General features: G+C 44.7%; 1 protein-coding gene across 2 annotated transcripts in view; it reads left to right on the forward strand.

Moving 5' to 3' along the window:
• LOC119396994 (zinc finger MYM-type protein 4) overlaps positions 1 to 15,670 on the forward strand; it is a 96,697-nt gene that overhangs the window by 18,954 nt on the left and 62,073 nt on the right. For both annotated transcript variants that reach the window (XM_037664398.2, XM_037664397.2), the window contains exon 7: positions 5,207 to 5,404. In XM_037664398.2, coding sequence (XP_037520326.1) covers positions 5,207 to 5,404 — 198 coding nt within the window. The remainder of the gene's footprint in view (positions 1 to 5,206; positions 5,405 to 15,670) is intronic.

Here is a 15,670-nt window from a genome sequence, read left to right on the forward strand (position 1 = left end):
CGCGCTAGTGTTTGAATCAGTGATTAAAGGACCTCTGATCCCAGCGGTCATGTCAGGCTCGCTCTCTCACTCGTAAGACCGAGACATCACCGGTCTGCGAAGTCGCTCATCGCCACAAAGCATTATGCAGGGATGCATCAGCTGCGCCAATTGCACCAATTTGATACAATTCGATACAATTCCTTATTTTTGCACCAAGCTGAGCCAAAACCGTGCAATTTGTTAAAATTGTGCCACGCTGTGCCAAAATGCCCGACCAGCTTAAAATTTTCTCAGTTGCGCAAATTTGAGCGAGAAATGGAGGCCGCGTTGGTCATCTGCAGTGTGGGCGTCGTCATCAAATACAAACGCACAGACCCTAACCCTAACCCCCCGCGAAAGAAAAGTGAAACAAATTGTAATGCTATACGAAGTGAGGCTGGCAGCAAACTCTTTTGTATCCGATCTCGCGTAACTCTAGAAAACGTTAGTGTAAGAGAATACGGCGTTACCGAGGGAAGATGCTCTTTCCGCACAGTGTCTTCGCATTGACAGCGCAGCACGTAGCAGGATATACGAGTCGCCTGCTGATGGCTGCCGAGATAGCGCGCGCGCCAGCGATTGCGACCGCGCCCTTAGAATCAAAGTTCAAAAGTTGCTGTTCCAGCAACAGCCCTCTCCCCCCCCTCCCCCCCACCTCTCTCGCATCTTTTCATGCTCGTTCAAGACGGGCGGGGTGTTTCCTCTATGCTTCGATGGCAGGCTTCCCGAGCGGAGTGGTGCTATCGCATGCGCCCTCCGAGCGACGGAGATGGGCTGGCTCGTTTGATATCTATGCACAGGGATATGTTATTAATTTGGACTTTATACGGGAGATGACGGCAAAAACTCGTCGAGAGTGTCCATATAATTGCTATCGCAATAGAAAAGGACAGTAGTTCTCAAATTTCCTGATGCTTGTTTTATTGCGTGCAGAATGCTTTTTAAGCCACTTTTGCCACAGTACATTGGTGTCCTGCGGAAAAGCTTATTGAGATTTAGAAGGGGCTATTTGTACTAGCTGCCAGGGACACATCACATTTTGTTCCTTAATTACTCATTCGTGCACGCGCCGTGTAATTACGAGTACTAGTATGATCGCTGATGTATAAAAAATTATTGGCAATCATTTGGAGCTGCTGTGTATGGCGTTTCCGCGGCCTTGAGAAACAATAGACAAAAGCGTATGCCAGTTTTCTTTTTTCGCTACCCCCACTTGCTCCTGCTTTACGAATCTCCCAAATTTCCAGGTTGCCAGGTTCACAGGTCCACATTAGCATTTCCAGTGCCTGCCGAATTATTTGACAGGTCCTGCAAATGCTAATGTGTACTTCGTCATTGTTCACACTATGGGGTGGCTCAGCACACTGGTTTTATTGAAATAGCAGTATTCACGTGCACTGTGCACGAACTAGCTGATGTTGAATAGTTTTTACGTATTTTTGCTTTCTTTTCTAAAAGTAAGCCTTCTTTGTTATACTGCTCCAAATTTGGGATTTCGGGCAAAAAAATTCAGGTTTTTTTAGCAACGTGCTCCAAATTTGGATTTTTGTGCTCCAAAAGCAACATTTTGCGGCTCCAAGAATTGCTACAAATCCTATTGCGGCTGTTGCATCCCTGATTATGGCACATTGACGTACTGCAGGAGCCATTCTTATGGGCACATTTATTGCGTATTTGTTTTTGTCTGCGAGAGTTTCACCCAGAGCGTTGGCCATCGTCACTCACAACCATAGTAGCGAATGTCTCACATCCATTTAACTGCACTGAGGTGTAGGACTTGATGTTAGCTCAGTTGACTATTAACCTCAAATTAGTTGATCAATCGGTCAACTTTATTTGGTCCATTTAAAGAACAAAGCAAAGCGGCAAATAAAACTTATCTTTTGGCAGCCTGATGAGCCCGCTGGCACCATTACAGTGGTTCACAGCAGCACAGATATAATTAAGGGGGGTGACGTGGGGATTGTTTGTCACTTTTTAGTTTCTTGGCCTAGGTTGATAAAATTTGGTACACAAGCTAAAAATCATCTTAAAAAAAAAAAATTTAAATTTTCATAAAGATATCTTTACTAGTTCCTATTTTATAAAAATTCATAAGTTCCTTGCTCGTGGAAAGCCTGGCACAGTGATGAAACATGCTAGGAGGCTGGAACTACTTTTTATCTTTGCCCACATACTGTTTGTACTTAAAGACAGTTTTAGATTTTTTTTACAGCCCTAATAATTTTCTGCTAAACATTACATGCAAATGCCTGTGTCTCAGCTAATCGTGCCATGCAGTAATTATGAAATAAGAAAAGAATGAAAGCGTAAACAAAAATTCCAAGATGTGTTGAAGTACAGCACAGTCTGCAGATTATAATGAAACGAGCAGCATAAAAATCGGTCCAGCCATAGCTGTGCTATGCTTTCCACAAGTGATGTGGCAGGCACAAAACACTTTTGAGAAAATGGACAACAAAGTTTTGGTTGCAGTTGACCCTGTGCTAAAGTGTGCCAGGAGAGTAATAATGTCCTTACCAGGAGGCAATCTTTTGGGCCTCTACGTCTTAATTTGGCCTGATTTAGGAAGTTTATTACCCTCTATCATTTACCGCAGACGCTTTTGTGAAGCCCCCTGGAACTCATCTGCACCAGGCTGCATGTAAACATTGGGCATGTTGGACCGTATCGCTACTTTTGTGGCCACGGAACGTGTTGTCAGGCATCCTAAATACCGTATTTATTCGAATATAGGTCGACCTTTTTTTCCCAAAAATGTTGCCCATAATCAGCTATCGACCTATATTCGTGACCAAAGAATCTCGACCTATATTCGCGATCAAAGCGACCAAAAGCACCCCACCTATGGCGTTCAACTGCCGCGCCTGCTGTTCTTCAAGCAGTTCCTGCTACATACGCACATTATATACCATAAAATCTGGTATAAAAACCGTACCCGTTCGCCTTTTCCGACTAAGTAACTAAGAAAAAAAAAAGTTATTTGTGCAACCGCCTTTTCAAAGCCCCCGCGAAATGCAGCCGCTCCGCCATGTTTGCGCTGGAACCCGTGATTTCCCTAGGTAGGCCGTGAAGTCCCTAGCCCCCTAGCCGTGCTGCCTGCCGACGCGCAGCCGCACTGGCACTGGCCTAAGGCCTCACTCTTTGTTTGTTGTTTGATCTGACGTGACGGTTCGCATTTGCAAATGCGCGGTTGCGACGGTGTCACGTCGGTAGAGCTACACAGCTGACTTCAAGCGTCAAGTGATACTTTTTGCCGAGAATTCCAGCAATTGTGCCGCTTAGCGTGAGTTCGACGTAAAAGTTGATTAGGGGTTGGCGGAAGCAGCGGGACCGACTGTTCGCGTGCAATGGATAGCGTCGTGCTTTTCGCGGCCCAGCAACTGGCAGGCATGACACTCTTGAAAAAGAACTGAGGCTCCGGGCTTCAAGGAGGCCCTGCAGAAGGCCAACAGACCTGGTCGTCATACCGCTAGGTATGACGTCCCGGCTACATTAAGGACCGGGTGGCGAAGAGTTACAAAGAGTGGCTTGAAGGAGGATGCTGCAATGACACCGACGGGACGCCGCGCGAAGGGCTTCCCTCAGTTGCGACGTGGGTGAAGGACGCGCGGAAAGACTTGCCAGCGGAAATTATCGTGACTGGCTTTAAAAAGTGCTGCATTTCCAACGCAATCGATGGCAGCGAAGTCGACGTCATTTGGGATGCCGAGGATGCCTGCGAAGAATCCGACAACCTTCCTTGCACATCTGACGAACATGACACTCCCGGCAGCGACTAGGGCGCTAAGTTAATTGTAAATAAAGGTGTGGTATGTTTCAATTTTCCTGTTTCTAAAAAAAAAAAAAAACATGGGTCGACCTATTTTCGAATATTTTTTTTTATTTCTCGTAGAGTGCTATAAGTAGGGGTCGACCTATATTCGTGCCCGACCTATTTTCGAATAAATACGGTAGTGGTGTATTAGTTTGATGAAGCTTTGTGATCACCGCTGTCGACTACTAACGCCTAAAGATTCGTTTTCTTGTACGATAAACCGCACCTGCGGCACTGAGCCGACGCCTTCTCGGCAGTTTGAAGCTGACGACGACTTTGCACCGAACTATACTGCAGACGCATTTCCTCACATTATTAACTTTTTAAGTGAAGCGAGAATGCGTTTTATCAAAACGGGACCAGGAACGCGTGTGCACGAAGCTCGGGTCTTCGAAGATCGTCTCCGAAGTAAAGCCGGTAAAGCGGCACTTGCGCGCCACCTGATAAGTAGTAAGCGTTTTGATGATAAAGCGCTATGGTTTGCATCACTGTTGCTTTATTACTGTCCATGCAAGGGATGACACGACGTGCCAACAACCCAGTCGGTACGCCCCAATCTAATCACTGGCTCGCCTGATCCATACGAAGCCGTCCCCCGTTTTTCTCCATGCGAAACTAAAGAGGCTTGCACTTTGAGTTCCGTACACACGTCACCTTTCGAACAGCGGCGATTCACGTGCTTACGGCCGCGGAGTGATCAAGCAGCCAGCACTCCGCTCGTAAACGTAGCGGCTGTTGCTGTGGCAACAACCAATAGAAAAGCGCCTCTCAACGGTGTCGCGCACTCCGCCAATAGGAGCGCCACGTACATTGCAAGGTTTGTGAGACCGCCCTCCAATTTTTTTGTTGTTTGTGCTTTTTCTATGCGGTGATCATAAGCGAGAAGGGTGAGATTGGAAAGGTGGAACTTTGAGCTTTGAAACGATGTCAAGATGGCGGCACTCAGTGGCAGGAAAGACGAGATACGACGCTGTGAATTGCGCCATTTTAGCGTGATTTTGGGCTTCTTTTTCACCGACCTCCCTTACAAAGTTATTTTTTTCTGGCACTTAGAGTGCGTTTTCAGCGTAATTGTTTAAATACTGCATAAATAAGAGACCATGGGTGCCAAAACGAGTTTTGCAAAAATGGATCATTTTTTGGCTATTTTCGCGATTTAATCTCCATCTGCCCCCTTAAATATATTGCATAAAAACGCACAAGTTAATAAGAGAACAAAATGCAATGCTTCTAATGTAAAATCTAATGAGTTTTTTTTTCTTTTTACACTGACCAGTTATTTGTACATTTTCAAGTTTCTTCGTTGTCTGAACCAGTGGTCATGCATGGAGATCACTTTGTGCTGAAGCCGTCTCTCTTCATGTGCAGGTTTGCTGCCTGTGTCAGAAGGACTTGACCAAACAGGTGGAAGGCTTCCTGGCACCAGTTGGAGATAAAGGTCATTTCAAAGACTTTTGCAGTCAGGAATGCCTCGAGCGGTATGAGCGCATGAATGCATTCAATGCGGGCAACCTGGTGGCCCACAAGTGCACTGCATGCAGCGCCGAATCCACCACCAAGTACCAGGTGCGTGTGTGCGTGCTCTGCACATATCCTTCTTTTTAATATCATTGTGCAGGAAAGCTGCAAAGCTGCCAAAACATTCTTTTAACCTGGCAGTGCTTCTTTTTTTATTTATTTAAAACATTACCTGCAGGGCCTATTATGGCATTATTGTGGTTGGAAACAAATTCATAAATTGAATCTGCAGTCTTGCAACCAACCAAATCTGGTGGTAACAAATTGCATTCGGAAATCGTTTTTGGATAAAAGGGCTTTTTAAAAAGATTGGCCCTTGGGTCTTATGGTCGAACTTTAAAGGAGCACTGACATCACATTTATGCATGTCAAAATTTTTGCATCCACGAGTAGTTAGCGACCCCCTAGTAGTGATTCGCGACCCAAAATGCAACTGAGGGAAGAATAACTATCTGCTTTTTATTTATTAATGTGACCAGTATCGAGCACAATCCAAAACGGGTGGCAAGCCCGCCATTTTGTAGCGCTGGCAACGCTTCCTCCAGACCGCGGCCCAGCTGATCACTTGGCCGCAGGAAGGAGTGACGTGAGACTCAGCTGACATTTCTGCTAGGCAAACACGTGCAGTCATGTCATGGTCACCAGCATTGCTGTCGTCGCTGTCAAGTGTCGACAAGTGATGAAGACAACATTCTGGAACTTGGAATTGTCGCGAATCATTTTCGCTTCGACCCTTTGCAAAACAGCTATTCAAAAATGGATGCCGTTCCAAGCAGCGACGAGAAGGTGCCTGGGGACTAGTGACGCAGAACTATCGATGGTACTATCAGTACTATCGATAGCTGAGTCACAATTGAAGTATCGATGATGAAAAATAATATCGATGGTACTATCGATAGCATAAAATCAACAGTGTGAACTCACTGCAGAATAAACTTAGTTTTCCGTGCGCTTGGTACATAGTGGAGCCAGAGGAGCAGGCTGAAGGGCAAGAAAGTTGACATGCTTGGGTTCTTCACCAGAGTGCTTTGCTGACACATGATCATGAAGTCAAACTGTTCTCTGTAGCGGAAAGGAAGCCGTGACATGTGGTGGAACTGCATGGCTTCAAATTTATATTGCATTTTATGATTTCAAAATAAAAAAATATCAACAACTAAGTTTGTAACTGGTTGCTTTTGGATATGAATTTATTGGTGGACATATTCCGCCATTTTCACTTGGAAATAATTTATTTCTCTTGCCAAAAATTGCTCGTAAATTAGGCGAAGCTGATAGTGGGCTATCACAAATATTTTGGCAATATGGCCGGCCAGCAACAGCATCATTATTCACACCACTATTGATAGTATTGTCACGTGGTTTGGACGATAAAGAATGCTGCAGCAATACTGGGAAATACGAAGCTCTTTATTTGGGCGAACTTGTGCCAAGAAAATCAAAACTCAAAATACAAGTGATACACACTGCGCACATGATATTGGCGAGAACAGTCGTCAGCCGTCGAGTAATGTGCAACGCGTCATCTTTTATACATCAGTCATCAAACCTTCCAGCGTTATCGCTGGTGCTCGCGTAAGCTCTCGAATAAACGACTATTCGTGTCCGGCACGTAATCTTAAAATGATCTCAAACATTCGTGAAGCTTCTCAAACATTACAGCGCTGTCTGCGTCAAATGTTGCTAACAGTCCTTGTGAGTGAAAACCGAATACATCAAAACAAAGCAATAAACACGCGTGGCAGTAATATCGCTATACAGTAAAAGCTCGTTAATTCGGATTTCTAGGGACCGGAAGAAATGTCCGAATTAACCGAATGTCCGAATTATCGAATGGTCGAAATAAACACAATAAATACGAGTTTTTTCAACATACCTTTACTTAACAAAGTAATCGCGGATGCTTGTTTGTTTTCGAGCAGAAATTCGCGCGGGCACAATTTTTTCTGAGCCCTTCAAGGTGCTCAGCAGCTCGCATGATGTCTGCAGTACCGCAAAAGTTTCACCCGCCATACACGCTTTTCGGTTGGCACGGTAATCCACGGGAAGATTGTTAATGTTCTTAACCTTTCCGATAACGAGAAGCGGCAAGCGCTCTGTTCCCGTCACGTTGGCGGATAAAAGTACGGTTACTCGTTCCTTCTTGCCGCCGATTTAAGGATCCCCTTTTATCACTCTTCATCACTTCTTGTCGGGAGAGCCCGTTATTCAGAGCACGCAAAATTTCTACTTTGGTGGTGAAGTCCTTGGCCTCGTACTTGGGCCGCTTCGCCGGCGTTGCCATTGGCGGAGAGTGCGGTCGCACGAGAAGTCAGCACAAAAGCACCAGCAACGATCAAGCTAAAAGAGCCGTACTGAAACGTTGCTCGATAAATCGGCAATCAACGATGCAGCACACCAACGGGAACAAAGCAACAAAACCCACACGCGAAAAAAAGGCATTCAACCAGTCTCAATCCAAGCCAAGGCGATAATTGATGTCCATGGCGATGCTGCGTTTGAGCTTCACTTTTGTTCCGAATGGTTCTTTTTTCGTTTTCGAGCCTCGCCAGCGGCCCGAAAGTCGCCGAATTATCCGATTTGCGGTCAAATCTGTCCGAAATAACGAGCGCCCAGTCTCATAGAGTGATGCGTATATTTACAGGGACCAGATGACGTGTCCGAATTAACCGATTTTCCGAATTAACAAGAGTCGAATTAACGAGCTTTTACTGTAGTAATATTAACGATGGTACTACTCATTGCACTATTGATAGTTTGTTGATAGTAGTACTATTGATAGTTTGTTTACACTATCGATAGTTTCAAAAAAGCTATCGATGCTATTGATAGTCAATTTACCGGTAGTTCCGCATCACTACCGGCGACGCACGCTTGGGCCGTGCTGGCTGGTATGTCTCAATTCACTATGTTAACCCTTTAATGCCTGAATTATGAAAGCGCCGAAGAAAAAAAATTGTTTTTCATTTTTCAGCTTTAAATAGCAACCTTAACTTAAATCAGCGGTTGCATTATCCAAAATGCAACGTTAATGCATACTTTTAGGTATGTCGCGAATTCGCGACAACTGGCACTTAAGGGGAGACGCGGGTCTTTTTTTTTTATTTCTTTTATTAGCTGGGTGAACTGAACGAAATTTAACAAACTTATCCCATTTTTTCTGCAGATTCCAAATCTCTAATTAGATTTTTGGTAGCTGCATTAGTACAAAAGATGTGCAATCTCTAAAAGCATATTTCTTACGGGAATTTTTGGCAACTTTGCTTTGTCAAACACAGAAACAAAGTATGTGGCAAGGTTGCCAGAGAGCTGGTTTAGCCGGTGATGCTAGTCCGATTGTCTTCAACAAACTTTGAATGCAAAATAAATAGACGTAAATGTGAGTGAAATTTTTTTGCTGCATACTATTTCTGATAATTGAGAATTACAATTTGGTGAACAACATTATGAGAAAATAAATAGCATCACCGGCTAGACCAGCTTCCTGGCAATCTTGCCACATACTTTGTTTTTGTGTTTGACAAAGCAAAGTTGCCAAAAATCCCCGTAAGAAATATGCTTAAATATGTGTTAGAAATTGCATATCTTTTGTGCTAATGCAGCTATTAAAAATCTACTTAGAGATTTTGAATCTGCAGAAAAAGCTGAATAAGTGTACTAAATTTCATGCCATTCACCCAACTTTTAAAAAACCATTTTTTAAGACCCACGTCTCCCCTTAAGCCAATAGTAGCTCAATATGTTCATTGCAACGCAAGTATGGCATCGCCGCATCAATGAAGCGGATTTCTTCAGGGGGACGTAACTTGGCGTCATCATTGTTGTTAAATGCAAGTTTGACTTTATTTCCTCCTACCAATCACGTGACATCGTGTCGGCCACCCTGTGTGCCCTAGACTCCGCCGCCCAGTATAGCCGACTTCTTGGGAGCCGACAGAATGACATGAAGGTGACGGCACCGAGAAATAGATCTAGCTCACCATGATACAGAGCCAGCCCTTTGTTTGGATTTTTCTGCGTCGCAAACGGATTGCTCTGCTGAACGATCTGTTCCGTGAAGGTGTCTTAAAAATTGCTTGAAATAATCAATAGGAGCTCGGACAGTGTCACATTGAGGATGAGCGGTTTTCCAGTGTGGCACTTCCCGCTGTTCTTGACAGTCCTTTTTTTCCACCGCACTGCATGTTTTAGACAGGCACTAGCTTGGCTGGTCTACCACATCTTCGTCTTCATCCTCACTGCTCGATGAAGACACTCGTGCTTGTGCATGAGGATCGACATCGTCGTCTTCGCTGTCATTGAGACAGCTGTCGTCACTTTTATCTTCAGGTGGCAAGCGCATGCGAAGCCTTTTTTTTTCCATAAAGTGAGCAGAAGTCCATCATGAACTTGTCATACCGGCAGTCATCACTGACTGACTCAAATGCCGGATGTCGCGAATTCGCGACATACCACAGAAGCGAGGATTGCGCAGGAAATAACGTACTTCAAAACAACGTGACATGTCGTGTGCAACCTCTTGTATGCGGACACATCGAAAAAATTTTATATGAGATGGAACTTACGTTCTCGCGCAGAAAACAACGAAGTAGTGAGAGCTGTTGCACGTGCTTCGCGTTCTTCGGCATCTGATACACAACACTGGGTTCCAGCTTGCAATACCTTACATGCAATGGCGCTAGATGTCTCGTGCTGAAAGCTGCGTTCGCCGCAAATACGTGACAGCCGCCGGTGAAGGCATCAACGCGTTTCGTGTGTTACTTAATTGGCGTCTTTCGGTATGTCGCGAATTCACGACAACCGGCAGTAAAGCAGTAATTCGCAGCAACCGGCAGTAATTTTTTTTGTGTGACGGTAAAGTGACAAAGAAATCATTTTTCTTGTTACATACACATGGTTTATACCTAGTAACATCAAGAAAAATCCTAAAAAAGTACACTTATGCCATTTTCTATAAATAAAAATTATACATTGTATTAAACATAGCTCACAGGCATACAAAAATAACCACACCAGAGTACTTTTCCGGCAAAAAATGTTGGTGCTCTAACACTAAAAACTAGAGCTGTGCGAATAGCAAAATTTTGGGTGCGAAGCGAATTCGAATATTGAAGTGTGAGTGCGAATCGAATTGAATATTTTTCGAATATTTCTAGAATATTTTTCGAATACTTCGAAGCGAAATTGCAGAAAAAAATGTTAGAGAGGATTCCTAAGTATATTATTATGAGATAGCAACATGAAAGTGTTTCTTTTCGCTAGGTTGATGAAACGCTGGCGGGGTGGTGTTTCATAGTTGTCTTATCAAGAATGAGGCAATGTAGAGGCTGAATTGTATTTATCTACATGATTTGGTGCAACCAGAGTGTTGCCGACAACACTTTGCACGTGATAGGCAAAGGTGCCATTTCCTCAGCCTCTGCTCCTCTTTCAACTTCTGTGGAAGCCCAACTGATGTGGCGGACAAGGGTGTGCTCCCTTCAAGTCAGCGAGTTCCATATATGCCTCGTAGACGTCGATATATAAGAACATCTGAAATTTCGGATGCTAAAAAGCTTTGCCTTCTGATTTTTCGGACTTCCTGCCCCAATTTTAGGTCCAAAGCAGCGTTAATTGAGCCCCCACCTCTACCACGTCTTTCATCTCCATATTGGAACCAGTGTTTTCTTGAGTTAATACATTTGCGACCGTAGCGGAGGTTGAAAGGCAGCTTTGCTGCAATACTGGCGTGTGATGAGGTGAAGCATATTGAAAATCTAGGGACCACTTCCAATTGGACGTTGACTGTGTCTTGGCCAAGTTCGACCGTAACGGAGCTTGAAAGACAGCTTTGCCGCAATACCGGGGTGTGATGAGGTGAAGCATACTGAAAATCTAGGGGCCACTTTCAATTGGACGTTGACCGTGTCTTGGCCAAGTTCGACCGCAACGGAGCTTGAAAGGCAGCTTTGCCGCAATACGAGAGTGTAATGAGGTGAAGCATATTGAAAATCTGAAGGGGTCACTTTCAATCGGACGTTGACTGTATTTGTTTTTGGGAAGTTCGAATAGTTTGAATCGTAAAATTCCAGTGCGAATCGAATAGAATAGCAAACACTATTCGAAAAATATTCGAAGTTTCGAATATTCGCACACCCCTACTAAAAACTTTTCAGCATGTGATAATCTCTGAAGCATGGCTCCACACAGAGGGATCATCGAGTCTGAACTCGTCAGAAAATCTCATTTGACGAACTGAAACCCAATGAATCAGACTCTGATTCGGCACTTGGGGAATAGTCCACATCGGAAGAATCACCGCGTGACTCACTAGCAGCAGAGCTACCAGCGCGCTTCCATAGCGTAAGTGAACTGCGTGAGTGAGCGCATGGAAGAAAACTCTATGGTTGTGTGCCCATACGGAAAGCAAAACGAGTGAAAAAGCTATAGTAATCATTCGTCTTATCGCCAACGAGACGGAGTTAGTTTTTCCGAGTCCCCAAAACAAGAAACGCAACCACTGCAGCGTCATTTGTGTAATTTAGCGCCGCATGGAAACAGATGTAATCACGCTCCGGGGAGCAATAAACGCGAGTCGCAAGTGGTCACCCTTTAAGAGATTAGAAACCAGACAGCCATCAGCTTTGCAGGCGCGAGAAGAGATAACCACCTGAAGGACGAAACCAAAACCAGCCGCACCACTTGTGTGCGTTCTGGTGCGCAAGTGAAGTGAAAGCCGCTGTGCCGCTTTGGAAAGCAAAAAAAGAAAAAAGAAAAACCAACTGACAGGCATCGGTGCACGAAAAAAATTCCATGTATTCGCGAAGCGTGACAGCACATTTCAAGCAAGAGAAATCATCGAAAAAGGCGCGTATTTTAAACAAGCACGCTCGGACGCGCAAGCGACAGCCAGCGCGCCGCTTTGTGAACAAAAAAAAGACAACGGTCAGACATCAGCGCATGAAAAAAATTCCACGTATTCCCGAAGCGTGCCAGCACGTGCCAAGCAAGAGAAATGATAGAAAAAGGCGCGCATTTTAAACATAGAGGCAATGCCGTACATGTACTGCGAAAACCCTTTGGTGCCTGTTAGGTGATGCTGTACATGAACGCTACCTGCATGTTACTTGTCAGCGATGATATTTTATCTGTACGATATTCCACTTTGATACATAGCTTGTGGTCGTGTTGGCGTGTATCATGCGTGCAATGAAGGACACACTTTTTCCGCCTTTTCCGTGCTTTGAACAACACAACTGCAGCTCACAACAGTTCCCCGACATGCTGACTGACGAGCACATGTCAAATCATGCTCTTTCCTTTATTGTCTGTCTTTGCTTGGTGCTTTGCATCTTGTAATTACATGAAATCATTCAAAGCGGTGCAACGAACATCAGACACGAAGAGTGGCCATAAATCTCCCGATAAACTGTCTCAACCAAATTTCGAAAAAACAAATCAAAACTACAGTACCGGTATGATTGCAAGTAATCGCGAGACCACCGCCGCAACACCTTGTTGTGCCCGCAGTAACTATGCAGTACACAAGCACTTCTGGCGCTATCACGCTAAGGTTGTTGCAAAGTATGACCGAGCTCTGCGAGTACCTGGTGCTTACTGGTGTTGTACTGCATCAGGCTGACTGACGGATAGTAGCGAAATTCAGATAGCGCATTTTGAAGCAGTTTCAATTAGCTAAGCACCAAGTGATGTCTGCCAAGGCATCTAGCTTGCGATGCATGTAAAAGGGAAAGTGTGCACTGGCCAGCGTGCAGGTGGATTTGATTTGGAACTGACAATATGAATTGGTAAGTACTGTGGTAGTGTGTTCAGTGTGAGGCAAGCGACCCGCTTGGGTCAGTAGAGTTCGAAATAGCACGGGCCGCGTGCCACCTCATGTGAACGTGGGAAGAAACAAAATAAGCAGAGGACCATTAATCAAGATGGGAGGTACTAAGGAGGCTTACTTCGATGCTTCTAAAATTATATAAATTTATATCTGTCGTTGAGCTCGAAACTACCAAGGATGCATTCGCGATCATGAAAGCAGCCATTGGCCGTGTCCGTTTGAGTTTGCCGAGAGTAGAGTGAGCCATTTTCTGCCGTTTGGGGAATGAAAGTGCGAATTCCTTGTGCTGTGCAGTGCTATATTTGTCTGTCTCCCGATTTCAGAAGTCCCTAGGTTGGCAGGTATGCGTATGCTCTTTGCCCTTGAAATAACATAACTTCCACGGGATGGACGCCACTCAAATTAGGTTAAAAATACTTATGCATACTGAGCAATTGATTGAAGAACACATCTCGAGCTTGAAATTTCATGTCAATGCCCCTTTAAATTTGTGACCCAAACGGGAGGACTGATAATGTGCTGTTTAGTTTGTAGGTAATTTGAAGCATTGGTTCCCGTTTGCTTGTTATAAAGTGAACGAAAAAGTGTAAGTCTGAGATTAGGCCCTTCTTTCTTTTAAAGATTACCACTTAAGGTCTCTGTTTATGTCGCAAGAACTTTCACATTGATCACATTCTCCATAACGAATCTTGCTGCAATAGACTGAATGCACTCAAGTGCATCAATATGAACGCTTTCAAGTTGCCGGCATTGCATATCCATCTGCAGTGTAGACCTTGGGAGGTGCTTCTGCCGATGTAGATGCACATGACATGGGTGCGTCCGCCTATGCCTTGCTTGGCGTCACTCGGTTGGCTTCAATGGTTATGGGCAATAAAAATTGGAACTCTCTGTACCCCTCCTTTTTATTTTGGGTATTGTGTTGGCACTCGGTGCCCGTGAATTATCTTGGCAGGGCCATGCTTGATGTTAAAATCTGGTGAAATTTATGTTAGTGTGAGACTAAATAAAATTTTCATTTTAATGGGGCCCTGCAAACCTTTTTGAGCAAGGTAAAAAAATGCTGCCGATTGGCAGTTGAGGTTCCTGCAAACATGTGGGCCAAACATTATAACGAAGCACACGGCATGGAATTTACAATTAAAGTTCGAAGTCAGCTAGAAGTTGCTCGCTCTTCTCTCGACAAATGATGTCATATATCCAAAGTCAGCTGCGTCACATGCCCAAAAGTGCATGGATACGGCCGTTGGCTGATTTGAGCATCGTGAGCCGCATAGTTACCGTAGTCGCCGTGGTGTGCCGTGACATGCCTGTAGCCTGTACCGTGCTCAGCAGATTGTGCTCGTGGTCACATTGAAAGTGAGCCATGCATTCAAAGAAAAGAAGGTGCTCAAGGTCATGGTGCACGCTGATGTATGGATGTATCTTCTTGCCCCCCTCGCAGGGGTGCAGCAGCTGCGGCAATTGCGGCAATTTGATACAATTCCTTAGTAGGAGCGAAGCTCCTTAGGCCCGCACCCCGCCGTCGCCGTTGAAGCTCCCTTCTCTTAAGGGGAGACGTGGGTCTTGAAAAAAGTTTTTTTTATTAGTTGGGTTAAGTGAATGAAATTTAATACACTTATTCAGTTTTTTCTGCAGATTCCAAATCTTCAAGTAGATTTTTATTACCTGCATTAGAACAAAAGATATGAAATTTCTGAGAGCATATTTCTTAAAGTACTTTTTGGCAACTTTGCTTTGTCAAACACAAAAAAAACGCCATGCCTGCGCTGAAACCGCAGCACAGTCACAGCGAAAGCTGGAAGAGCGGCGTTTCTAGAGTCCGTTTTAAGCTCTCTTGGGGCTACAATACAAGTAGACTAGAAAGGTACCCACTACGCCATAAATCACAATTTTTGTGAAGTTGGGAAGCACCTACTAAGCCATTATTCGTCATTCTGCGGAGAAGCGAGGCACCAGCTACACGTCTGTAAGGCAATTTGTGCACTTTGTTGACGCGGCGACTGATGACGATGAAGAATTATGGCTCAGCCCTTTGTAATGGGTTGGAAGCTTTAAACGGCCCACCAGTTATGTAATTTGCATTGGGTGACGCCCGCTCGCTATTTCCCTCTCCCGTCGTGCTGTATAACATACGTTGACGTGGGAGAGAGACGGGGGGGGGGCGAAGAACTTTACTGAGACCCCGAGGAAATGGATCATGCGCTCATGGGCTTCCTTGGCAACCAATCCAAGTGCACTTGCGAGGAACCCACTACGCTATAAAGCATTGTAATTTTTTTACTGAGACCCCCAGGAAATGGATCTGCGCTTATAGGCTTCCTTGGCAACCAATACAAGTGCACTTGCGAGGAACCCACTACATTCTAAATCATTCTAATTTTTGAGAAGTAGGGCAGCACGTACTGTGCCATTTTTCGTCATTTTACGGAGATCCGTGGTACCTGCTAAACGCATGTAAGGCATTATGCGCACTTTGTTGATGC

Source organism: Rhipicephalus sanguineus, chromosome 6 (genome assembly GCF_013339695.2).
Source record: "Rhipicephalus sanguineus isolate Rsan-2018 chromosome 6, BIME_Rsan_1.4, whole genome shotgun sequence".
Lineage (NCBI taxonomy): Eukaryota > Metazoa > Arthropoda > Arachnida > Ixodida > Ixodidae > Rhipicephalus > Rhipicephalus sanguineus.